The sequence below is a fragment of the Nomascus leucogenys genome, chromosome X (assembly GCF_006542625.1).
Source record: "Nomascus leucogenys isolate Asia chromosome X, Asia_NLE_v1, whole genome shotgun sequence".
NCBI classification, from domain to species: domain Eukaryota; kingdom Metazoa; phylum Chordata; class Mammalia; order Primates; family Hylobatidae; genus Nomascus; species Nomascus leucogenys.
The window spans coordinates 62,412,596-62,438,571 of record NC_044406.1 but is presented as its reverse complement, the minus strand read 5'-3'; the positions used below and the strand labels follow the sequence as shown (position 1 = coordinate 62,438,571).

The 25,976-nt window shown below is 37.4% G+C and overlaps 1 protein-coding gene across 1 annotated transcript in view; it reads left to right on the top strand.

The window, feature by feature from the left end:
- TEX11 (testis expressed 11) overlaps positions 1–25,976 on the top strand; it is a 404,765-nt gene that overhangs the window by 355,639 nt on the left and 23,150 nt on the right. The window contains exons 26-28 of the mRNA XM_003272686.3: positions 22,896–23,045; positions 24,279–24,387; positions 25,444–25,564. Coding sequence (XP_003272734.1) covers positions 22,896–23,045; positions 24,279–24,387; positions 25,444–25,564 — 380 coding nt within the window. The remainder of the gene's footprint in view (positions 1–22,895; positions 23,046–24,278; positions 24,388–25,443; positions 25,565–25,976) is intronic.

Sequence of the window (25,976 nt, the reverse complement as noted above, 5' to 3'; positions counted from 1 at the left end):
TTTCTCTGATGATCAATGATGCGGAGCAACTTTTCAGTTGCTTGTTTGCCATTCGTATGTCTTCTTTTGAGAAATGTCTATTCAGATCCTTTGCTCATTTTAAAAATTAGATTACTAGATTTTTTCCTATAGAGTTGTTTGAGCTCTGTATATGTATCTGCTTATTAATCCCTGGTCAGAGGGGTAGTTTGCAAATACTTTTTCCCATTCTGTGGGTTGTCTTTTCAGTTTCTTTTTTTTTTTTTTTTTTTTTTTTTGAGACGGAGTCTTGCTCTGTCACCCAGGCTGGAGTGCAGTGGCATGATCTTGGCTCACTGCAAGCTCTGCCTCCTGGGTTCACCCACCATTCTCCTGCCTCAGCCTCCCGAGTAGCTGGGACTACAGGCGCCTGCCACCACATCCGGCTAATTTTTTTTTTTTTTTTGTATTTTTAGTAGAAACGGGGTTTCACCATGTTAGCCAGGATGGTCTCGATATCCTGACCTCGTGATCCGCCCACCTCCGCCTCCCAAAGTGCTGGGATTACAGGTGTGAGCCACAGCGCCCAGCCCAGTTTCTTGATTTAAACAAGAATTATTAAACAAATCTCATTTGCCAAAGATTTACCTTAATTTTGGATTCTTAAAATGTTTGAGTTAGCAGAATTTTTTGTAAAAATATTTTTAGTTTAGCACATTTTAGTATTAAAAGTTCAACTTCTGGCCGGGTGCAGTAGCCAGCACTTTGGGAGGCCAAGGTGGGTGGATCACCTGAGGTCAGGAGTTCGAGACCAGTCTGGCCAACATGGCAAAACCCTGTCTCTACTAAAAATACAAAAAATTAGCTGGGTGGGCACCTGTAATCCTAGCTGCTTGGAAGGCCGAGGCAGGAGAATTGCTTGAACCCAGGAGGCAGAGGTTGCAGTGAGCCAAGATCGTGCAATTGCACTCCAGTCTGGACAACAAGAGTGAAACTCTGTCTCAAAAAAAAAAAAAAGAAGTTCAACTTCTTTTTTTCTTGGAATTAAAAAAAATGTATCTAAGTTCTTATTTATGTCTATAAACCAATTAGAACAGAGCTCCTTTAATTTAGGAAACTTTATAATATAACTTATTAATACTCCCCAGAGATAGGAAAATATTTTACACTCACACAATGTGAGGTCAAAGCCTTTTCCAGTTGTAGACACATAGACATAGATAAAGCGATCTTATGAATTCAGATCTACAATTTCAGCTACAAGTTAAGAGTAAACACAGAAATACACCAGTCCAGATATTAAAGTGTTCACCTTCCCTGCGGGCATGAAATTACTGATTAATTTGAGTTCAAAATGAACAAATAGAACAACAAAAAAGACAAATTCTCTGTTATTTCCCACCCATCAGTGACTGGGTAAGTGACTAGATAATCCATTAGCCCAATTACAAAGACCACCAAATGGTCAGACCATATAATCACATTCCCAGTCATTGCTGCTACCAAGGAAGAATATAACTTACTGACTATACACAAACCAGAAACTAAAACAAAACATAAACTCAATAGAAAAGAAAAAAGAAAGAAGCAGAGATTCGACAAAGTTCTGCTGCCACTTTAGATTCAATCTGGAAGCCAAGAAAAGATTAATGTAAACAATCTATGAGTTACATTTCTCCAGTAACACAATTTACCTGGCCCTGTCAAGTGTATCCATTGGGCATCTCAGTCAGTACTTTTAAGATATAACCTTGGCTGGGTGTGGTGGCTCACGCCTGTAATCCCAGCACTTTGGGAGGCCAAGGCAGGCAGATCACCTGAGGTCAGGAGTTCGAGACCAGCTTGGCCAACTTGGTGAAACCCCGTCTCTACTACAAATACAAAAATTAGCTGGGCGTGGTGGTGGGCACCTGTAATCCCAGCTACTTGGTAGGCTGAAGCAGGAGAATCGCTTGAACCCAGGAGGCAGAGTTTGCAGTGAGCAGAGATCCTGCCACTGCACTCCAACCTGGTGACAGAGTGAGACTCTGTCTCAAAAAAAAAAAAAAAAGATATCATCATGACTCTCTTAGGAATATTAAATGAACACATCAAGGATTTTATTTAATTCATTAACTAATGAGGAAACTGAGAAGATGTTACAACCAATTTCAATTTGCATTTCATTTTGGTTGCTTGGTTTTTCCTGTTTTCTGTCTCTTACTGTTTATTCAGCGGTATCTTTTTTCCCTTTTGCTGCTTCCACTTCCTTTTGCTGCTTCCAGTTTTACTTTTATTTCTGTGGTGGCTTTATTTTTTTATTCCCATTTCCTTCTTTGTCTCTGACATAGCTCATATTCCATTTCCTTTTGTTGTCTACCAACTCTTCCCTGAGTTCTAGCATTTCTGTTTTATATTCTTGTTTTATAGAGATGATTACTTAATTAATATTACTGAATTTATGCTGATATGTTTAGTCACAATTTTAATCTGCATATGGCAACATTTCTCTGGTGAGAATTCTCCATCTGCCATTTTTTTTCTGTTTCTTCCATCCCATTTTCATGTAGTATCTTTGTGTATAAACTGTGCTGGAGTTGTTTGTTTTGTTTTGCTTTGCTTGATAACATCTTTAATTGCAATGAAGTCTCTTTAGACCTTCTACTTGCAGATGATACATGTGGAGAGGAGCTCAGGACCTGATCAAGGATAATAGAAATTTTTACTTAAGTTCTAAGGTTGTTGTGTATGTGAGTTCTTGTAGGCTCTACATCTTCTCAGCCAGTGGATATAGGCAGCTATGGTCTTCTCATAAGAAAGACTCTTTTCTCCCCACTGCTTCACTGACCTGTTGCTCACTCTTTCTTCTCTGCTTCTCAAAACCAAACTAAGTCCAGACAAATTCCCTTTACCAGCCTCTAAACTCTTTTCTTGTTATTGTAGATAAAGGATATGCACTTCAGGGTGTGCTCCTCCCCTTGGAGTGCTGTACTTTTGCTGACTTTTTCTGATTCTATTTTTATTTTTAAAACGTATGTGTGTATGTGTACACAAATACCCTAGACTGTAAGCTCCACAAGGACAGATACTGTGCCTGATTTTGCTTACCTTTGTATTGTGTGCCTAGCACATAATAGGTCTTTAGAATATACACACATATATATATTCTTATAAAATGTGTGTATATGTATATATATTTATGAATGCATATATCATCTATAAAGCCTTGGAAGGATACACATCAAACTTAATACTTGATAGCTCTTGGAACAAGTATTAGTGTGTTTAAGGGACTTTCACTTTTTATTTTGTTTCTGCATTTGAATTTTTCAATGAATATATAGTACTTTAATAATTAAAATGAAAGATACATTTAGAAAAATTATTCTGACTTGTTAAAGGTTTATGTTTCTTGAGATTTTGTATTTCCAATGAACTAATGCCTAAAATAATGAACCCAGTATGTCAGTAATGTAAATAAATCATTAAGCTACCAACTGCAAATAGATAAATTGAGGGAAAGTACAAAGCCAGTGAATCATAAACTCTTGAGGGAAAGTTGGAAAATGCCATCCTTTTAAAAATCTACTCCAAATCAGAGTTAATTAAGAGCTGTATAAACAGTGATTAAAATTTTAGTGCTATGAGAATTGGCTTTTACAAAAGGATTAACCCTGACATGCCATTATATTAGTGACCTAAGGAAAGCAGCTCACCACATTTATTCTGCAAAGTATTTATTAAATTCCTAAGGGCTACTATGTATTGTGGAAATAAGGAAATGTATTACTGTCTCTGTCCCTAAGAAATTTACAGTAAAGAAAGTAGGTCAGAAACATAATCAATTATACATATATAAGGCAAAATGAAATAACTATACTAATAGGGATACAGAATATATGGGACCACAGAGGAAGAAATGATCTATTCCAAAAGGTGATATTTGAACTTACTCTTCAAGAATAAATAGAATTTTAATGGTAGGAACCAAGTGAACAGAAGCCAGGAGTAATACAGGAGAACATTGTTAGTTTGGGGATTATCTCTTATTCAGGGGTTATATAGTGGGAGATGAGTCCGTGTCTTAGTCTGTTTCTGCTGCTGTAACGAAACACCTCATGCAGACGGGGTAACTTACAAAAGAGAAAAATTTTTTTTCTCACATTTCTGGAGGCTGGGAAGTCTACGGTCAAGGCAGGTTCAGTTTTCTGGTGAGGGCTGCTCTCTGATTGCAAGATGATACCTTGTTGCTGCATCCTCCAGAGGGGAGAAACACTGTGTCTTCACAGGGAGGAAAGTGGAAGGGCAAGAAAAGTTAGTGCTGTGTGGAAGCCTCTTTTTTAAAGGCCATAAGGGCTATCTGTAACCCCGTTCATGAGGGAGGAGCCCTCTGGGTCTAATAAGCTATTAAAGGTTCCACCTCTTATCCTATCACATTGGCCATTAAGTTTCAACATCTGAATTTTGGAGGGGACACATTCAAACCACAGTAGGCTGAAAGTAGTGTGATTTGTGATATGCCCATTCTCAATAACAAATTAGGCCACTAGTATCACCTAGTTCCAAGCTATCTCATGTCTCACTTGGACCACTGCAATAGCTTCCCAAGTGTCCTCTCTGCTGCAACTCTTGCCCTCCTAATAAATTCAATAGCCACACAGCAGCCAGAGTATTTTAACATAAGTCAGTTCATGTCAGTCTCCTTGCACTTCCCATTTAAATGGATTTAAAATAAAATCCCAAGTCCTTACCATAATCTACAAGGCCATAGATAATCTGGTCCTTAGATACCTTCCTCGCCACCTCTTCTGCCACTCTGCCTCATAGCTCAATGTACTTTAGCCCTACTATGTCTCGATAACACCTCGTACTTCCCTGCTTCTGGGCCTTGGTATTTGCCCTTTCCTTTGCATTGAACACTCTTGTCCTAGATATCCATATGCCTTGCTCCCCAACTTGCTCAAGTTTTACCCCCTCAGAGACCACACCCTTTCAAAAATAGCAACTTTCAATACTATTTACCCCTTTAATCTGTGTGTTAACTACTTGACGTATTCTATGTTGCTTATTGTTTGTCTCCCTAAATAGAATCTAAGTTCCATGCAGGCAGAAAAGTTGTCTGTCTTGTTCATTCTTTATCCATACCTCCTAAAGTTTTGCCTGGCATATAATAGGGCTCAATAAATATTTATTAAATGAAATTCTGCTATAACACCAGAAATTATATCATTAGAGAGTCACTTATTTTAGTATTAGAGTGTTTCGATCTTAGAGAACCCTCTATACAAAGATCCTCTATACAAAGAGAGCTCACAATTTAGTCATTATCAACGTATACTCTGGGAGAGGAACATTTGGAAAAAAATACCTAATGGAGATTGAACTTGAGATTTAGAGCAGAGAAGGGCAGGTTTCCAGGGGTGAAAAAGGATATTTAAGGGGAAGTTGGGTTTGTACCAAAGATGACTTTGCTTATAGTGAGAAGATACTCAAACCTTTCTAACTTGAGGAAGCTCACAGCTTCTGAATCTCTCTTTCTGGCTGTAAAAAGAGATTTCCTCTTTTGGGTCTCCCTTGAAGATTATCATTTTTGGATGTTGCTAAGAGCATCCTTGGAGTCAGAGTCTCTATATATAGCAAATCATCAAATGTTAGGGCTAGAAGTAATCTTGGTGATTTGGTTTCTTAAAACTATTTATTTTATAACATGAGTTAAACATTTGTCACAAAAACAGGAAGAAAGAGAAAAGGCTTTAGTTTTTGTAGGTCATTGCAAGGAAGAATTTCACTTATCTCCAGTGCTATAATTTTGACTTTGGTATAAAGCATTCATCAAGTGTCATCATCGAAAGTATTAGTGGTTATGACAAACAAGGCAAACCTCCTGAGAGCTTTAGAACAAAGCCCAGCATGGATGTTCTGCCAGCAGAAATGCAGCTCAGCTGGCAGGGCAGAGGATTATCTATGTTTTTATGTATTATATATTACATATTTATATATTAGGGTCAGGATCCTCAACCCATCACTGGAAAGGTCATTCTAATTTATCCAAATACAGTAGATAAAAGCTGCCATTTAACAAGGTGTATGCTAGAATAGAAATACTTTTTGTCTTTTCCATTGTACACACCAAAACTAGGATTGAATGCTTATTCCTTTGCAGGCAGTCTTTGCTCGGTTCCTTCATTGGCTTAATACAGCAATCAGTCATGCATTACTTTTGTCTCAGAGATTAGTTCTCATGGATAAGAAATTCTCAGAGATGAAAGTTTTGAGATCAGCCAAGAGAAAAGGCAATTGGAGCTGATCCTCAGGCACATTAAACAGAATGGTAAAACTTGAGTAGATTTTTTAGTATACATTTTGAGCCAGAACTTAGGCCATAGAAATAGGAGAACCTGAGTTTAGGATTATTTCCTGGAAGGAAATTAAACAATTAGCTGGAGATACCCAAGTATCTCTGATAAAAATGGATCCTAAAAGTCTTCACTTTTGGCAGCATTCCATTTAAATCATACCTCATAGTCAGCAGAAGCTTACCCTAATGATGCAATCCAAAGCCTTAATGGCAGTGAGTAGAGACTTTGATACAGGGCTATGGAGTCACTGAAGAAATATAGTAGGGGTTCCAGGTTGAGGAGACAGGTTTGTTATGGTTCCCAGATACTTATGGTGATATATACTATTCCTTCTCCAAAGTGCCTGATCTAATTAGGAATGTCAGTCCAATCTCACTGTTCCCAACATATATCTTATTATGGTTTGCTTTTAGAGAAGACAAATGTGAATCTGGAAATTTTATTTTTTATTTATTTATTTTTTTTTTTATTATACTTTAAGTTTTAGGGTACATGTGCACAACGTGCAGGTTAGTTACATATGTATACATGTGCCATGTTGGTTTGCTGCACCCATCAACTCGTCATTTAACATTAGGTATATCTCCTAATGTTATCCCTCCCCCCTCCCCCCACCCCACAACAGGCCCTGGTGTGTGAAGTTCCCCGTCCTGTGTCCATGTGTTCTCATTGTTCAATTCCCACCTATGAGTGAGAATATGCGGTGCTTGGTTTTTTGTCCTTACCATAGTTTGCTGAGAATGATGGTCTCCAGCTTCATCCATGTCCCTACAAAGAACATGAACTCATCATTTTTATGGCTGCATAGTATTCCATGGTGTACCTGTGCCACATTTTCTTAATCCAGTCTATCATTGTTGGACTTTTGGGTTGGTTCCAAGTCTTTGCTATTGTGAATAGTGCCACAATAAACATACGTGTGCATGTGTCTTTATAGCAGCATGATTTATAATCCTTTGGGTGTATACCCAGTAATGGGATGGCTGGGTCAAATGGTATTTCTAGCTCTAGATCCCTGAGGAATCGCCACACTGACTTCCACAATGGTTGAACTAGTTTACAGTCCCACCAACAGTGTAACAGTGTTCCTATTTCTTCACATCCTCTCCAGCACCTGTTGTTTCCTGACTTTTTAATGATTGCCATTCTAACTGGTGTGAGATGGTATCTCATTGTGGTTTAGATTTGCATTTCTCTGATGGCCAAGTGATGATGAGCATTTTTTCATGTGTCTTTTGGCTGCATAAATGTCTTCTTTTGAGAAGTGTCTGTTCATATCCGTCGCCCACTTTTTGATGGGGTTGTTTTTTTTTTCTTGTAAATTTGTTTGTGTTCTTTGTAGATTCTGGATATTAGCCCTTTGTCAGATGAGTAGATTGCAAAAATGTTCTCCCATTCTGTAGGTTGCCTGTTAGATGGTAGTTTCTTTTGCTGTGCAGAAGCTCTTTAGTTTAATGAGATCCCATTTGTCAATTTTGGCTTTTGTTGCCATTGCTTTTGGTGTTTTAGACATTTTCTTATACAGTTATCTTAGCACAATGTCTCCTGATCAGAATAAGTTGTGTACTATACCTCACCTACGTATTCATTACTTATTTTCACAAGATTCCCCAAGCTTTAAACTTCAGTCCACCCCTAACTGATTATATATATATATATATATATATATATATATATCTCACAATACACATTCTTTTCAAGTGCACTTGTAACATATACCAAAATAGATCATATGCTGGGCCAAAAAGCAAGTCTCAACAAGTTTCAAAGGATCAAAATCATACAAGGTATGTTATCCAAACAAAGTATAATTACATGAGAAAGCAACAACAGAAGGATGATTAGGAAACCCCCACTGTTGGAAATCTAAAAGAAACATTTCTAAATAACCCATCAGTCAAAGAAAAAATCAAAATGGAAACGATGGAATAGATTGAACTTAACAAAAATGAAATATGACATCAAAACTTGTTAGATACAACTAAAATAAAGGAAAAGACATAGCTTTAAATGCATATATTAGTAAAGATTAAGGGTTGAAAATTGATGATCTAAGCTTCCAACTTGAGTCTAGGGAAAGAACAACAAATTAAAGATAGTAGAAGGGAGAATGTAACAAAGATAAGAGCAGAAAACAAAGAAATGAAAAACAACACGCAACACAGAAAATCAGGCTGGGCACAGTGGCTCATGCCTGTAATCCCAGCACTTTGGGAGGCCAAGGCGGGCAGATCACCTGAGGTCAGGAGTTTGAGACCAGCCTGGCCAACATGGTGAAGCCCCGTCTCTACTAAAAATACAAAAATTAGCCAGGCATGGTGGCACATGCCTGTAATCACAGCTACTGGGGAGGCTGAGGCAAGAGAATCGCTTGAGCTTGGAAGGTGGAGGTTGCAGTGAGCCAAGATCACGCCACTACACTCCAGCCTGGGCGACAGAGCAAGACTGTGTCTCAAAACAACAACAACAACAATACAGAAAATCAACAAAGCTATAGGTTGCTTCTTTGGAAAGATTAATACAATTGCTAAAAGTCTTGCAAGATGGATTGAGAAAGAACACAAATTACCAATATCAGTAATTCAAAAGTGGGCATCACTACAAATCCTTCAGACATTAAAATCACAATAAAAAGGATATTGTGAACAACTTTATGCCAATAAATTTGACAGTTTGGACAAAATGACAAATTCCTTGAAAAGTACAGCTACCAAAATTACTTTCCCGCCCCCCATTACTTCTCAGCTTTTTGGCTAAGATCAAGTACAAAATTGTGCCTCCAAAAATAATCTGAGTAGTCCTATTTAGACTATTTTAAATAGTCCTAAACCTACTAAAGAAATGAAACCTTAAATACCTTCTCACAAAGGAAATGGCTTTACCAGTACATTATTCCAAATATATAAGAAAGAAATAATATCAATCTCATACAAATATCTCTTATGGAAAATAGAGAAAAAAGTAATACATTGATTTTATGAGGTCAGCGTGACTCTGATTACAAAAACTAAAAAGAAAAATACAAGTCAGTGTCAGTGTCTTTTTTGTTTGTTTTTTTTGTTTTTATTTTTGTTTTTTTGAGACGAAGTCTCACTCTGTCGCCCAGGCTGGAGTGCAGTGGCACGATCTCAGCTCACTGCAACCTTTGCCTCCCAGGTTCCAGCGATTCTCCAGCCTCAGCCTCCCAAGTAGCTGGGACTACAGGCATGCACCACCACGCCCGGCTAATTTTTGTATTTTTAGTAGAGATGGGGCTTCACCATGTTGGCAAGGCTGGTCTTGAACTCCTGACCTCAGGTGGTCCGCCCGCCTTGGCCTCCCAAAGTGCTGGGATTACAGGCGTGAACCACCACACCCGGCCTCAGGCCAGTATCTTAAATGATAGATGCAAAGATCCTAAACACATTTTAGAAAATTGAATCCAGCAATATATAAAAAGGATACTGCATCATGACCAATATTGCTTATCCCAGGAATTCAACATTCAAAAATGAGTGCGCATTAACAAAATCAAAGAGGAAAACATAATAATCTCAATAGATGCAGAAAAAGCATTTGAAAAAAATTCCATACCCATTCATGATGAGAACACTCAACAAACTAGGAATAGAAAGTCACTTCCTCAATCTGATAAACATTACTTGAAAACAAACTACTCCTTACTTTGTATTTAATGGTAAAATATGAACACTTTCTCACTGATGTCAGGGAATGAAACATGGATATACACTATCACCACTTCCATTCAATATTATACTGGAATAATTCCAGGCCTCCTAGTAACCCATTTCACATCTTAGGTCTAATTGATCACTCTCTCCATGCTGCCTCTTAAAAACGATCTGTTCTTTTTTAACTTCAGTTGTAAACCCTTTATGTGCTTTAAGACGGTTTCCAAAGCATTTGTTAAGCTCTGTCTTCTTCAGACCAACTATTTCAGAACTAGGTTCTATTTTCCAACCTTCTAGTCATAGCCATTCTTCTCCTCTACATGTTTTCCAGTAGTGGATTGTGAATCAGAACATGTGGGATTAGGGTCCTGGCTCTCCATTAATTTGCTGTTTCCATGGGTAGGAACAGCATTTAGTTTCTCAGCCATAATCTTCTCATCTGGAAAGTGGGGTTAATAACCCCTGCCCTGTGTATGCATTAGAAGGGCATTTTGCCTATCCGAAGGACTCAGAATAATGGAGCAATTTCTAAACCATGACTTTGAAAGCACTGCAGAGACCCAGCCAATCTACCATTTCCAGGAGCTGACAACATAATTCCGACAACAAATGTAACCTGAAATAGATAAACAAACTGTACATCTCTATAATGGAATACTACTCAGAAGTAAATGAATGTTTAAATGCATTTGCCAAGTGAAAAAAGACAGACCCAAAAGGCTATGATTCCATTTATATGATATCCTGGAAAAGGTAAAACCATAGGAACAGAAAACACACCAGTGGTTGCCAGAGGTTGGACATAGGAGTAGGAGTTCCCTATAAAGGGGTAACATGAGAGAATCTTTAGGGTAATGAACATTCTATAAGGAGCAGTGATAGTGGACACACAATTCTATGCATTTTTCACAACCAACAGAACTATATGCCACAAAGAGTAGCTTTTACCGGATACAATTTTAAAATAAATCAATCAGGATGTGGAGGGAACCCCAGATGGAATTCAGACTGTGACAAATGAATTTGACTGTATTACGAATGAACTACATAGCCACATGGAAGGGGGTGAGGAAGAAAGAAGCTGATTTAAGTAACTTTGAAAAACTCTGTTTTGATTAAATGCAAGGCTAAAGACAAAAAGAACTATGCACAATACTGTATTCTAGTTGGTAACTTTTTTCACGTAGATATGGATTAGCAATAATGAAAATACTTTACATGTTTAGTCAGTTTTGCTGGTACATGGCATATGCATGCCTAAAAATTATTACAGTATCCAAAATTGTGTAATAAAGACCACAGGGCTTATGTGAAAAAATGGGGTTGGGGTATAACACTAAAAAATTTGGTCTGTGACATATTAAAAAAAGATAAGAACCTAATAAAATGACAGCATGGTTTTATATATGTTAAATGACTAAAAATACATGAATACTACAATAAATATGGCTTTTTACCTTAAAAAAGACCTGGCATTTGCTTATGGAAGTGAGTATCAGAAGGATTGCAGCTTGTGAGATACTGTGAAGTGGTGGGAGGAGGTTGTCTGAAATCTGATGGAAAGTTATAGCAACAGATGTGGATGAGTGTGGCCCATAACACATTCAGTGAACTGAGGTAGTGGATAGAAGTTCGAGTTGTGCACGTGTGTGTTATGCATATTCCTATACAGCTTGGTTCAGCCAGATGCTGCTTTCTGCATTCACTTACTATTTCACATAGACTAAATTGCACATAAGCAAGTACTTAACTTACATAATTTACATTAATTGTTACCTAATATATCAATCTTGTTGGAACAAATTCACATTTTCAAAAACATCTTTATAACAACTGTATGTATGTGTGTGTGTATATATGTATGTATTATGTATATGCAAACAGACATGCATATAATATGGTTTTCTTTATCTGTGATTTGGAATAAAGTTTTAAAAATAAGTAAATTTGGACTGGGCACGGTGGCTCACACCTGTAATCCCAGCACTTTGGGAGGCCAAGGCGGGTGGATCATGAGGTCAGGAGTTCGAGACCAGCCTGGCCAATATGGTGAAACCCCATCTCTACTAAAAATACAAAAATTAGCTGGGCATGGTGGCACGTGCCTGTAGCCCCAGCTACTCGGGAGGCTGAGGCAGAAGAATTGCTTGAACCCAGGAAGTGGAGGTTGCAGTGAGCTGAGATCACGCCACTGCACTCCAGCCTGGGCGACAGAACGAGACTCTGTCAAAAAAAAAAAAAAAAAAAAAAAAGTAAATGGGTATGGTTGTTGGATACAGGTTTATATATAAATAATTAATTATATTTCTGTGTACTAGCAAGAAATTATTGGAAAGTGACCTTTAAAATACAATTTTTGATAGCATCAAAATCCGTCAAATGCCTAGTAATCTATAATGAAAGATGTATAAGACCTCTGCACTGAAAGCCACAAAACCTTGAAACATGGCTGAAAGAAATTTTTAAAGGTCTAAATAAACACAGATATATGCCATGTTTATGTATTAGAAAACTCAATATTGTTAAGATATATCAGCTTTCCCAAATTGATCTATAGATTCAAAGCAATCCCAATCAAAATCCCAGCTGTGGCTGTGTGTGGTGGCTTACAGTACTGTAATTCTAGCACTTTGAAAGGCCAAAGTGGGAGGATTGGTTGAGTCCAGGAGTTCAAGTACGGCCTAGGCAACATGGCGAGACCCTATCTTTACCAAAAAAAAAAAAAAAAAAAAAAAGCCCGGTACGGTGGCATGCACTTGTGGTCACAGTGGTCACAGCTACTTGGGAGGCTGAGGCAAGAAGATCACTTGAGCCCAGGAATTTGAGGTTACAGTGAGCTATGATGGCACCACTACACTCTAGCCTGGGTGACAAAGTGAGACCTTGTCTCAAAAGATAATGAAATAAAATAAATAAAAACTTGTAGGAGAATATCTTCATGACTTTGTGGAGACAAAAGATTACCAACTATAAAAGAAAATATTGATAAAGTGGACTTCATTACAAGTGAGAACTTTGGTCTGTCAAAAGATATCATTGAGAAAAGAAAAAGACAAGCCACAGATAGGAAGAAGATAGGCCAATACATAAGCTTGACAACTTCCAGAATATATAAAGAATTCTTACAACTCAACAAGAAAAGACAAATAACCCAATAAAAAAATGGACAAAAGAATTGAATGGCCGGGCGCAGTGGTTCATGCCTGTAATCCCAGCACTTTGGGAGGCTGAGGCGGGTGGATCACCTGAGGTTGGGAGTTCGAGACCAGCCTGACCAACATGGAGAAACCCCATCTCTACTAAAAATACAAAATTAGCCAGGCGTGGTGGCACATACCTGTAATCCCAGCTACTCGGTAGGCTGAGGCAGGAGAATCGCTTGAACCCGGGAAGTGGAGGTCATGGTCAGCTGAGATCACGCCATTGCACTCCAGCCTGGGCAACAAGAGTGAAAATCCATCTCAAAAAAAAAAAAAAGAATTGAATGGAAATTTCACCAAAAAAAATGTATAAATGGTCAATAAGCAAAGGAAAAGATGCTCAGCATCATTACTCATTAAGAAAATGCACATTGAGAAGCCGCTGCACCCTCACTGAAATGACTAAAAAAATCAAGTGTTAATGAGGGTGGGAAGCAACTGGAGTTCTGGCACACCACTAGTGGAAATGTAATTAGTACAACCACTTTGGAAAACTGTTTGGCAGTGTCTGCTAAAACCAAACATGTTTCTATCCCAGCAGTGACTGTGAAATCTCACTTTTAGATATATACTCAGGTGAAATGAGTACATCAGTTCACCACAGTTTGTACAAGAATGTTCAAGACAGCTCTATTCATAAGAACTAAAAATTTGAAGCAACATTACTGTTCATCAGCAGAATGATAGATTAAATAAATTGTGGTATGTTCATACAATGGAATACTACAAAGCAATAAAAGGAATGAACTTCTGATAGCATACAAAAATATTTATGAATATGACAGACGTTATGAGTAAAAGAAGTTGGTCCCAAAAGAATACACAATATAAATTCAATTTTTCAAACAATTTTATTGAGATATAACTCACATGCCATGCAGTTCACCCATCAAAGTGTACAATTCAATGCACTTTAGTGTATTCACAGATATGTGCAACCACCAATGATAATCAATTTTGGAACATTTTATTACCTCAAAAAGAAAGCAACGTACCCTTTAGTTACCCTCGCATTTCTCCCACAAGCCCTGAACAACCACTAATCTACTTTCTGTTTCTATAGCTTTGCATATGCTGAACACTTCATGTAAATAAAGTTATATAATACATGGACTTTTGTGACTGCCTTATTTCACTTAGCATATTTTTAAAGTTAATTCATGTTGTGGCGTGTCAGTACTTCATTACTTTTTATGGTCAAATAATATTCCATTGCCTGGGCATACCATGTTTTATTCATCCATTCATCAGTTGATGGACATTTGGATCGTTTCCATCTTTTAGCTATTATGAATAATGTTGCTGTAAACACTTGTGCACAAGTTTTTGTGTGGACCTATTTTCACTTTTTTTTTGTATATACCTAGGAGTAGAATTGCTGGGTCATATGGTAACCATATGTTTAATCATTTGAGGAACTGCCAGAGTGTTTTTCATTGAGCTATGTCTCTGTTGTGGTACCAGTACCATGCTGTTTTGGTTACTGTAGCCTTGTAGTATAGTTTGAAGTCAGGTAGCGTGATGCCTCCAGCTTTGTTCTTTTGGCTTAGGATTGACTTGGCGATGCGGGCTCTTTTTTGGTTCTATATGAACTTTAAAGTAGTTTCTTCTGATTCTATGAAGAAAGTCATTGGTAGCTTGATGGGGATGGCATTGAATCTATAAATTACCTTGGGCAGTATGGCCATTTTCACGATATTGATTCTTCCAACCCATGAGCATGGAATGTTCTTCCATTTGTTTGTATCCTCTTTTATTTCATTGAGCAGTGGTTTGTAGTTCTCCTTGAAGAGGTCCTTCACATCCCTTGTAAGTTGGATTCCAATCCTCTTTGAAGCAATTGTGAATGGGAGTTCACTCATGATTTGGCTCTCTGTTTGTCTGTGATTGGTGTACAAGAATGCTTGTGATTTTTGTACATTGATTTTGTATCCTGAGACTTTGCTGAAGTTGCTAATCAGCTTAAGGAGATTTTGGGCCGAGACAATGGGGTTTTCTAGATATACAATCATGTCATCTGCAAACAGGGACAATTTGACTTCCTCTTTTCCTAATTGAATACCCTTTATTTCCTTCTCCTGCCCGATTGCCCTGGCCAGAACTTCCAACACTATGTTGAATAGGATTGGTGAGAGAGGGCATCCCTGTCTAGTGCCGGTTTTCAAAGGGAATGCTTCCAGTTTTTGCCCATTCAGTATGATATTGGCTGTGGGTTTGTCATAGATAGCTCTTATTATTTTGAGATACGTCCCATCAATGCCTAATTTTTCAAGAGTTTTTAGCATGAAGGGCTGTTGAATTTTGTCAAAGGCCTTTTCTGCATCTATTGAGATAATCATGTGGTTTGTGTCTTTGGTTCTGTTTATATGCTGGATTACATTTATTGATTTGCGTATGTTGAACCAGCCTTGCATCCCAGGGATGAAGCCCACTTGATCATGGTGTATAAGCTTTTTGATGTGCTACTGGATTCGGTTTGCCAGTATTTTATTGAGGATTTTTGCATCAATGTTCATCAGGGATATTGGTCTGAAATTCTCTTTTTTGGTTATGTCTCTGCCAGGCTTTGGTATCAGGACGATGCTGGCCTCATAAAATGTGTTAGGGAGGATTCCCTCTTTTTCTATCAATTGGAATAGTTTCAGGAGGAATGGTACCAGTTCCTCCTTGTACTTCTGGTAGAATTCAGCTGTGAATCCATCAGGTCCTGGACTCTTTTTGGTTGGTAAGCTATTGATTATTGCCACAATTTCAGAGCCTGTTATTGGTCTATTCAGAGATTCAACTTCTTCCTGGTTTAGTCTTGGGAGGGTGTATTTGTGGAGGAATTTATCCATTTCTTCTAGATTTTCTAGTTTATTTGCATAGAGGTGTTTGTAGTATTCTCTGATGGTAGATTTTATTTCTGTGGGATCAGTGGTGATATCCCCTTTTCCATTTTTTATTGCATCTATTTGATTCTTCTCTCTTTTCTTCTTTATTAGTCTTGCTAGCGGTCTATCAATTTTGTTGATCTTTTCAAAAAACCACCTCCTGGATTCATTAATTTTTTGAAGGGTTTTTTGTGTCTCTATTTCCTTCAGTTCTGCTCTGATTTTAGTTATTTCTTGCCTTCTGCTAGCTTTTGAATGTGTTTGCTCTTGCTTTTCTAGTTCTTTTAATTGTGATGTTAGGGTGTCAATTAGAGCCCTCAGAAATAATGCCGCATATCTACAACTATTTGATCTTTGACAAACCTGACAAAAACAAGCAATGGGGAAAGGATTCCCTATTTAATAAATGGTGCTGGGAAAACTGGCTAGCCATATGTAGAAAGCTGAAACTGGATCCCTTCCTTACACCTTATACAAAAATTAATTCAAGATGGATTAAAGACTTATGTGTTAGACCTAAAACCATAAAAACCCTAGAAGAAAACCTAGGCAATTACCATTCAGGACATAGGCATGGGCAAGGACTTCATGTCTAAAACACCAAAAGCAATGGCAACAAAAGCTAAAGTTGATAAATGGGATCTAATTAAACTAAAGAGCTTCTGCACAGCAAAAGAAACTACCATCAGAGTGAACAGGCAACCTACAGAATGGGAGAAAATTTTTGCAACCTACTCATCTGACAAAGGGCTAATATCCAGAATCTACAATGAACTCAAACAAATTTACAAGAAAAAAACAAACAACCCCATCAAAAAGTGGGCGAAGGATATGAACAGACACTTCTCAAAAGAAGACATTTATGCAGCCAAAAAACACATGAAAAAATGCTTATCATCACTGGCCATCAGAGAAATGCAAATCTAAACCACAATGAGATACCATCTCACACCAGTTAGAATGGCCATCATTAAAAAGTCAGGAAACAACAGGTGCTGGAGAGGATGTGGAGAAATAGGAACACTTTTACACTGTTGGTGGGACTGTAAACCAGTTCAACCATTGTGGAAGTCAGTGTGGCGATTCCTCAGGGATCTAGAGCTAGAAATACCATTTGACCCAGCCATCCCATTACTGGGTATATACCCAAAGGACTATAAATCATGCTGCTATAAAGACACATGCACACGTATGTTTATTGCGGCACTATTCACAATAGCAAAGACTTGGAACCAACCCAAATGTCCAACAACAATAGACTGGATTAAGAAAATGTGGCACATATACACCATGGAATACGATGCAGCCATAAAAAAGGATGAGTTCATGTCCTTTGCAGGGACATGGATGAAACTGGAAATCATCAGTCTCAGTAAACTATTACAAGGACAAAAAACCAAACACCGCATGTTCTCACTCATAGGTGGGAATTGAACAATGAGAACTCATGGACACGGGAAGGGGAACATCACACTCTGGGGACTGTTGTGGGTTGGGGGGAGGGGGGAGGGACAGCATTAGGAGATATACCTAATGCTAAATGACGAGTTAATGGGTGCAGCAAACCAACATGGCACATGGATACATATGTAACAAACCTTCACATTGTGCACATGTACCCTAAAACCTAAAGTATAATAATAAAATTTAAAAAAAGCAGCTGCATCATTTTACATTTCCACCAGCAATGTATGAAGCTTCCAGTTTCTCCACCTCCTTCTCAACACTTGTATTACCTGCCTTTTTTATTCTAGCCATCCTAGTGAATGTATAGTGATATCTCATTATGGTTTTGATTTCCTGATGACTAATTTTCCTGATGACCAATGGCTTTAAGCATCTTTTCAGATGGTTATTGGCCATTGTATCTCTTCTTTGGAGAGTATCTATTCACGCCCTTTCCCAATTTTTCATTAGGCTGCCTTTTATTATTGAGTAGCAAGAGTTATTTATGTATTCTAGATACATGTCTTTGATCATATATATGCCTTGATTTTGCCCCACTCTGTCAATTGTCTTTTCTCTTTCTTGATCATGTCCTTTGAAATACAAAATTCGTTAACTTTGAGGAGGTCCAGTTTATCTATTTTTCTTTCATTGCTTATGCTTTTGATGTCATATCTAAGAATCCATTGCCAAATCGAAAGTTATGACGGTTTACCCCTCTGTTTTCTGCCATGAGGGTTTTTTTTTTTTTTTTTGGATAATTTGAAGAAGGTTTACTTACAAAAGTGTTTATGCAAGGTGGTGGACCTCAAGCAGATTGAAATCCAATATCAGTTAGAAGCCTAATTCTTTCCAGTGTTGTGAAATTAAATATCACCCATATTCCTCTCAGCTAAATTCTTCCCCTTCTTCTAGAAGGATTTTTTTTTATTGTACTTTAAGTTTTAGGGTACATGTGCGCAATGTGCAGGTTTGTTACATATGTATCCATGTGCCATGTTGGTGTGCTGCACCCATTAACTCATCATTTAGCATTAGGTGTATCTCCTAATGCTATCCCTCCCCTCTCCCCCCACCCCACAACGGCCCCTGGAGTGTGATGTTCCCCTTCCTATGTCCATGTTTTCTCATTGTTCAATTCCCACCTATGAGTGAGAACATGTGGTGTTTGGTTTTTTGTCCTTGCGATAGTTTACTGAGAATGATGATTTCCAGTTTCATCCATGTCCCTACAAAGGACATGAACTCATCATTTTTTATGGCTGCATAGTATTCCATGGTGTATATGTGCCACCTTTTCTTAATCCAGTCTATCATTGTTGGACATTTGGGTTGGTTCCAAGTCTTTGCTATTGTGAATAGTGCCACAATAAACATACGTGTGCATGTGTCTGTAAAGCTGAAACTGGATCCCTTCCTTACACCTTATACAAAAATTAATTCAAGATGGATTAAAGACTTATGTGTTAGACCTAAAATCATAAAAACCCTAGAAGAAAACCTAGGCAATACCATTCAGGACAGAGGCATGGGCAAGGACTTCATGTCTAAAACACCAAAAGCAATGGCAACAAAAGCCAAAATTGACGAATGGGATCTAATTAAACTAAAGAGCTTCTGCACAGCAAAAGAAACTACCATCAAAGTGAACAGGCAACCTACAAAATGGGAGAAAATTTTCGCAACCTACTCTTCCGTGAGTTTTATAGTTTAGCTCTTATCTTTAAATATTTGATCTATTTTGAGTTAATTCTTGTATATGCTATGAGGTCAGGGTCTAACTTCATTCTTTATCATGTGGCTATCCAGTTGTCCCAGAACTATTTGTTTAAAAGACTATCGTTTCCCCCACTGGCTGGTCTTTGCCCCTTGTGGAAAATCAGTTGACCACAGACATATTGTTTTATTAATGGGTTGTCAATTCTATTCCGCTTTTATATATATATATATATCCTTATGTCAGTACCATGCTGCCTTGATTACCATTGCTTTCTATTTTCTTTTTCTTTTCCTTTCTTTTTTGTTGAGACTGAGTCTTGCTCTGTTGCCCAGGCTGGAGTGCAATGGTGCCATCTCGGCTTACTGCAACCTCTGCCTCCTTGGTTCAAGCAATTCTCTCAGCCTCCCAAGTAGCTGGGACTACAGGTGGCCACCACCACGCCTGGCTAATTTTTGTATTTTTAGTAGAGACAGGGTTTCACCGAGTTAGCCAGGCTGGTCTCGAACTCCTGACCTCAAGTGACCTGCCCACCTCGGCCTCCCAAAGTGCTGGGACTATAGGCATGAGCCGCTGTGCCCAGCCTCCATTGCTTTCTAATAAGCTTTGAAATCAGGAAGTGTTAGTCCTCCAACTTTATTCTTGGTTTTCAAGATTGTCTTGGTTATTCTGGGTCCCTTGAATTTCAATATGAATTTCAAGATCAACTGTCAGTTTCTGAAAAAAATAACCGAGCTGGGATGCTGATAGGGATTGTGTTGAATCTGTTGATAATTTTGGGGAGTGTTATCATCTTAACAATGATAAATCATCAAATCCATGAACACGGGATATGTTTCCATTTTGTTACATCTTGTTTATTTCAATGATGTTTTATAGTTTTTAGTTTATAAGTTACATAACAAAATGGAAACTAAGTTACATAACTTATACACTAAAAACTACAAACTTACACACTAATTCCTTCTTTTTCTTTTTTTTTTTTTTTTTTTTTCCTGAGACAGAGTCTCACTCTGTTACTCAGACTGGAGTGTAGTGGTGCAATCTCAGATTAATACAACTTCTGCCTCCCGGGTTCAAGTGATTCTCATGCCTCAGCCTCCTAAGTAGCTGGAATTACACACATGCGCCACCACGCCCGGCTGATTTTTTTTTTTTTTTTCGTAGAGATGGGATTTTGCCATGTTGGCAAGACTGGTCTCTCTCAAACTCCTGGCCTCAAGTGATCCACCTGCCTTGGCCTCCCAAAGTGCTGGAATTACAGTTTTGAGCCACCATGCCTGGCCCTTGTTCTTTATTTCTAAGTATTTTCTTCTTTTTGATGCTGTTATAAAGGGAATTGTTTCAATTTTATTTTCAGCTGACTCATTGCTGCTATATAAAAATAGAATTGGCCAGGCATGGTGGCTCACTTTGGGAGGCCAAGGCCAGAGTATCACTTGAGCTCAGGAGTTTGAGACCAGCCTGGGCAACATAGTGAGACCTTGTCTCTAATAAATAAATAAATAAATAAATAAATAAATAAATAATTGATTTTTGTATATTGATCTTGATGAACTTGCTGATTAGTTATAATGGCATTTTACTGGATTCCCTAGGAATTTTATTCACAAGATTATAGCATCTTGTGAATAAGATTGATGTTTTTATTCTTTTTGATGCTATTGTAAATGGATTTGTTTTGCAGAGCTTCAAAACACTTGAAGCAAAAACTGCTAGAACTAAAATGAGGAATAGACAAATCCATAACTACTTGGAAACTTCAATATTCCTTTCTTAGTACTCAATAGAATAGGTCAACAAATACTCAATAAAGATATAGAAGACATGAGCAACACTATCAGCCAACTTGACCTAATTGACATTTAGAACACTCTACCCGACAACAGCAGAATACAATTTTTTCAAATTCACAAGGAACATTCATCATCGTAAGCCATATTCTGAACCACGAAACAAACTTCAAAAAATTTAAAAGTATTGAAATCATAAAATTATTGAAATATCCAAGTATTTTCTCTGACCACAAGAGAATTATATTATATATCTATAATACAAAGTTATCTGTAAAACCTTCCAATATTTGGAAATTAAACAACATACTTTAAAATAATCCAGTAGGCCAAAGAGGAAGTGACAAGGGAAATTAGGATTTTTTTTAATTGAATGAAGATGAAGACACAACATACAAAAATGTGTAGGCTACAACTAAAGCGGTATCTAGACAAAAGTGTATAGCATTAAATGCTCCTATTAGAAAAAAAAAAGAAAGGTCTCAAGTAATCTAAGTCTCCACCTTAAGAAACTAGAAAAAATGAGCAAATTAAACCCAATCAAGCAAAAGAAAAGTAATAAAAATAAGAGCACAAATCAATAAAATTTAAAACAGAAAGCAGTAGATAAAGTCAATGAAACCAAAAGTTTTTTTTTTCTTTTGAAAAGATCAATACAATTGATAAACCTCTAGCCGGGCAAATCAAGCACAAATTAACAATGTCAGTAATAAATGTGGAGACCTCACTAGAGATCCTACAGACATTTTAAAAGGTAATAAGGGAATATTATGAACACTTTTATGTCCATGAATTTAGAATTTTAGGTGAAATGTACAAATTTCTTGAAAGTCACAAACTACCAAAGCTCCCTCAAGAAGAAATATATACTCCTATGCCTATTAATTAAATTCATAGTTTAAAATCTTCCAACAAAGAAAACTGCACTGAAGAATTCTACCTAACATTTAAAGAAGATGTGATACCAACTCTATACAAACTCATCCAGAAAGGAGGGCCAATTCCCAGTTCATCTTATGAGACTATTATCCTGATACCAGTAGTAGACAAAGACAATATAAGAAACTGCAGACCAAGTTTCCTCATGAAAATAGATGCAAAACATAAACGCAGAAAAGTAAAGATAGTTGCTACCTTGGTTGGATGGTATTGACTGGAAAGGAGCACAAAGGAACCTTCTGTATTGTTGGAAGTGTTTGTTATCACAATCTAGGTAGTTATTACACGGGTTTAAACACATGTAAAAACTCATCAAGCTGTTTAAGGTTAGAGCACTTCTTTCAGTTTGTTGTATATATGTCATACCTCAAAACATTTTTCAATGTTCAATCTACCAAGAAGGATGAATGAAAACTGTCTCACATAGTTTAGTGTATGACACCTGACATGAAATTCTTTCTATGTTGATGCCCAAGAAATTCTGTAGACTAATGAAACAGTTTGGAAACTCTCCTCTATTCTGCTTAAAATAAAGTCACTGTTAGTTTATACAGCACTGTATCTTCTGGTTAACTCAGCCATCAGAGTGAGCACCAGCCCAGTTGAAAGTTCACAAGAAGCAAGTAAACATTGGATTTGAATTAGAATCAATGATAGCAGCAGGGTTTTCTCAGGCTGTTTAGAAGCATTGTGGCAACTGTTTGAGAAAATATAGGTAGTTCTAGTGAATGCACTACAGAATGTTGGAAGTAGCGGTGAGCTTAGAGATTTTAAAATGTTAGAATCAAATAAAAAAATAAATAAAATTTAGAATCTGTCTACAGCAGTGAAGATGATCTTCAAATTGTAAGTAAAATTAATTTTTCTTAGAAGGAAAACCTCTCCAGTTAGTGAAATTACAACCAAAGAGAATAACAAAATATAATCACAAAGAATGTTGCATTTTTGCCTCTTTCTTAGGGACCTTCTCAAATGATTCATATGAGAAATTGCTTCTGCTGTACGAGTTTGAAGTTAGAGCCAAATTGAATGATCCATTACTGGAAAGCTTCCTGGAATCAGTGTGGGAGCTGCCTCATTTAGAAACTAAAACATTTGAAACAATTGCAAGTAAGAGCTATATTTATGCTTTTGTAAGGCTGGTGCCCGTTTAGATCGTATGACTTTTTTTCTTCTCTCTACTCTTGTTTCTTACCTCCAGGTAGGAAATAATTTTTCCTCATAGCACTTTGTTTCTCCTTCTCTAATGCCATTCTTAGACTATTTTGTATTATGATTATTTGTGCATTTATCTTCTTTACTCTATGAGATTATAATCTCTTTAGGGTCATAAACAATAATTACTTAATTTGCACTTACAAACCCTAGCGAAGTTCATTGCTCCTAATAGGTTCTCAAATTTTTTCTATGTGGAATTTAATTATGTAACTACACAACAGGGGGAGCTCAAACTTTAGAAAGTTTTTCTGGGCTAGCTGGAAATAACTGAGTGCTTCAACAATCAAAAGTGATGCAATCTTAGCTGTTTGTTGAAATGTACAGAGAAATACTGGTAATATTTTTTAACACAACTGACACTCTCAAATTTCAGGCCGAACTTTAAGTGGGTTTGGGGGCTTAGAGCCTTTTTGGGAGTACACTGCAGGAAACAGCCTAATTATCTTCCCTTTTTAACTCTCACCCTCTTCAGGAACATGTGTGTGGTTAATAAAAATATTAGGTAGCTCCAAGTGCACAAGAGTCACATTTGCCTTTCCTTGGTCTTGCCAAGACAGAATTCCTAGAGCCATGGAGCAGATGATATATACTTTATGGACATGTGGCAGTGACCACTGCTCCTTGTATAACAGAACTCCAATTCTAAAAATCTGTTAAATGCATCTGGAAGTCTTAGGGTTAGTTACCTCTGATACTCCCTTGTCAAGTGTTTCCTATTTTTAGTATCAGATAAAAGTAGAACATTTTAGTACAAACCTGTTTCGATTAGTGCCCTTTTACTGATCTGCTTTCTGTTTCCTTCTTAGTGTGCCCTTCCTTGACTCTCATTCATAAGATTATTGCTTCACCTGTATGACTGTGTGCAAGGTCATAGAAACAGTAGGTTTTCTGTTGATGTTTGCTAAAAAAGGATGTTACTTGGTAATCCCACCATGCTACTCTGCCCAGAAAGTAGAAGCTATTTCCAAAAGCGATTGTAGATTTATCATTTATAAAATACATTGTTGTTTATTTTTGTTCATCTGTTTCAGCCCAGTTTCATTAGAGAAAGCAAGTGGTAGCCTGGGATGAAAACTGATGGGTGACATTGTCATGTTCACAACCTTTTTCCTTTTCTTCCTTTAGTAATAGCAATGGAAAAGCCTGCACACTATCCTTTGATTGCTCTCAAGGCCTTGAAAAAGGCTTTATTGCTCTACAAAAAGGAAAAATCAATTGATGTATCACAATACAGGTTAGTAAATACAATCCAGCCTTTTTGCTAGCCAAAAGAACTATAGTCAATGCCTCATAAGTAACCAATCATTCTTAATTGACCCAACTTAAAAGATGATATGGGGATGATCTGGGGGCACTCTTGTGAACAGCTCCATACTGAGAGTTGTATTACAGACCAATAATTATTTAGCAAAGTCAAGGAGCTTGGTTTTCCCAAAGGAGGAAAAAAAAGGGGGAAAGTTACTTCTTTGTGTGAATCTTTGTATATAATAAAACTGCTAAGTACCTTTCTTTCTTTGTTTCATCGCTAAATAATATTCCAAATGTACAGAAAAGTACAGGGGTTAATATAACAAACACCAACGTATCCACCACCCACATTTATTTGTTTTATTTTTAGAGATGGAGTCTCGTGATGTTGCCCAGGCTGGATTCAAACTCCTGGGCTCAAACGATTCTCCGCCTCAGCTTCATGAGTAGCTGGGATTACAGGCACGCAGCACCCAAATTTAACATTTGTTAACATCTTGCTATGTTTGCCTCATTATTTTTCTAAGCACTTTAAGCACCGATAAGTGCTGTATAAAATATTATCTATTGGAGACTTTTTTGTTTTCTGTGTCCAGACATGGGGAAAAATAGATGTTGTGTGACTTTTTTTGTCTGGAAAACATCATTGCAGTCTCCCTGTGTTAAGGCACGAAAGACAGTTCTTGTGGAATCATTCCACTTTAAACCCCAGTTCCCTTGCCCATTTGAGGAAGTACCGAGATGCTTTAAAATGCCTGTAAATTGAACCAGCTCATGAAATATAATAGCCACAACTCCTTCGTGCAGGAAACTAAAAAAAGAATGAAAGACAACCATGGGCATGAAAAAAGAAAGGATTGGTCAACCTGTTTTACAGCTTCAAAAATCTGTCTTCTGAGGTTGGAGGCCAGATAAAACCGAGGGAAGAACAGAAGTGTTTTGAAGCTGTTAGTCTGGGATGAGATCCAGATTTTACTTATCTTAGCCATGAAGCCAATGATTTCTTTCCTTATGGGGTGAGTTTTCTCTTTTTGATTTTCAGCAAATGTATGCACAACTTGGTTAACCTCTCAGTGCCAGATGGGGCGTCGAATGTAGAGCTCTGTCCCCTGGAAGAAGTTTGGGGCTATTTTGAAGATGCTCTGAGCCACATTAGCCGCACTGTAAGTCAAATAGTGATATTAAACTTTCAGTTAATTTTAAAGAACTGAACTGTCTTGTGTACTATAAATTATATACAATAATGCTTTCTGATATGAGTTTTAGGATAAATTCATATTGCAATTTTGTAGTTACACACTACAGAATTTTCCTGGGTTTCTGAAATATAAATAGTTGAAAGTAGACATTTTCTAACACAAGTGTATTATGGATTAGGTCCAAGTAGCAGTACCACCAGGCATTTTGAATTATTTTATATTTTCAAATCATGGTGGAATGATTACTTCCTCTGTGATGATATGAACCTTTTGAAAAAAAGTTATTGCTATTCCCATCCTTTCTCAGAAACATCCTTTCTCAGAAGAGTAGAAGGAACATTGAAGACCTGTATTCTAGTCCCTCCTCTGCTGATTT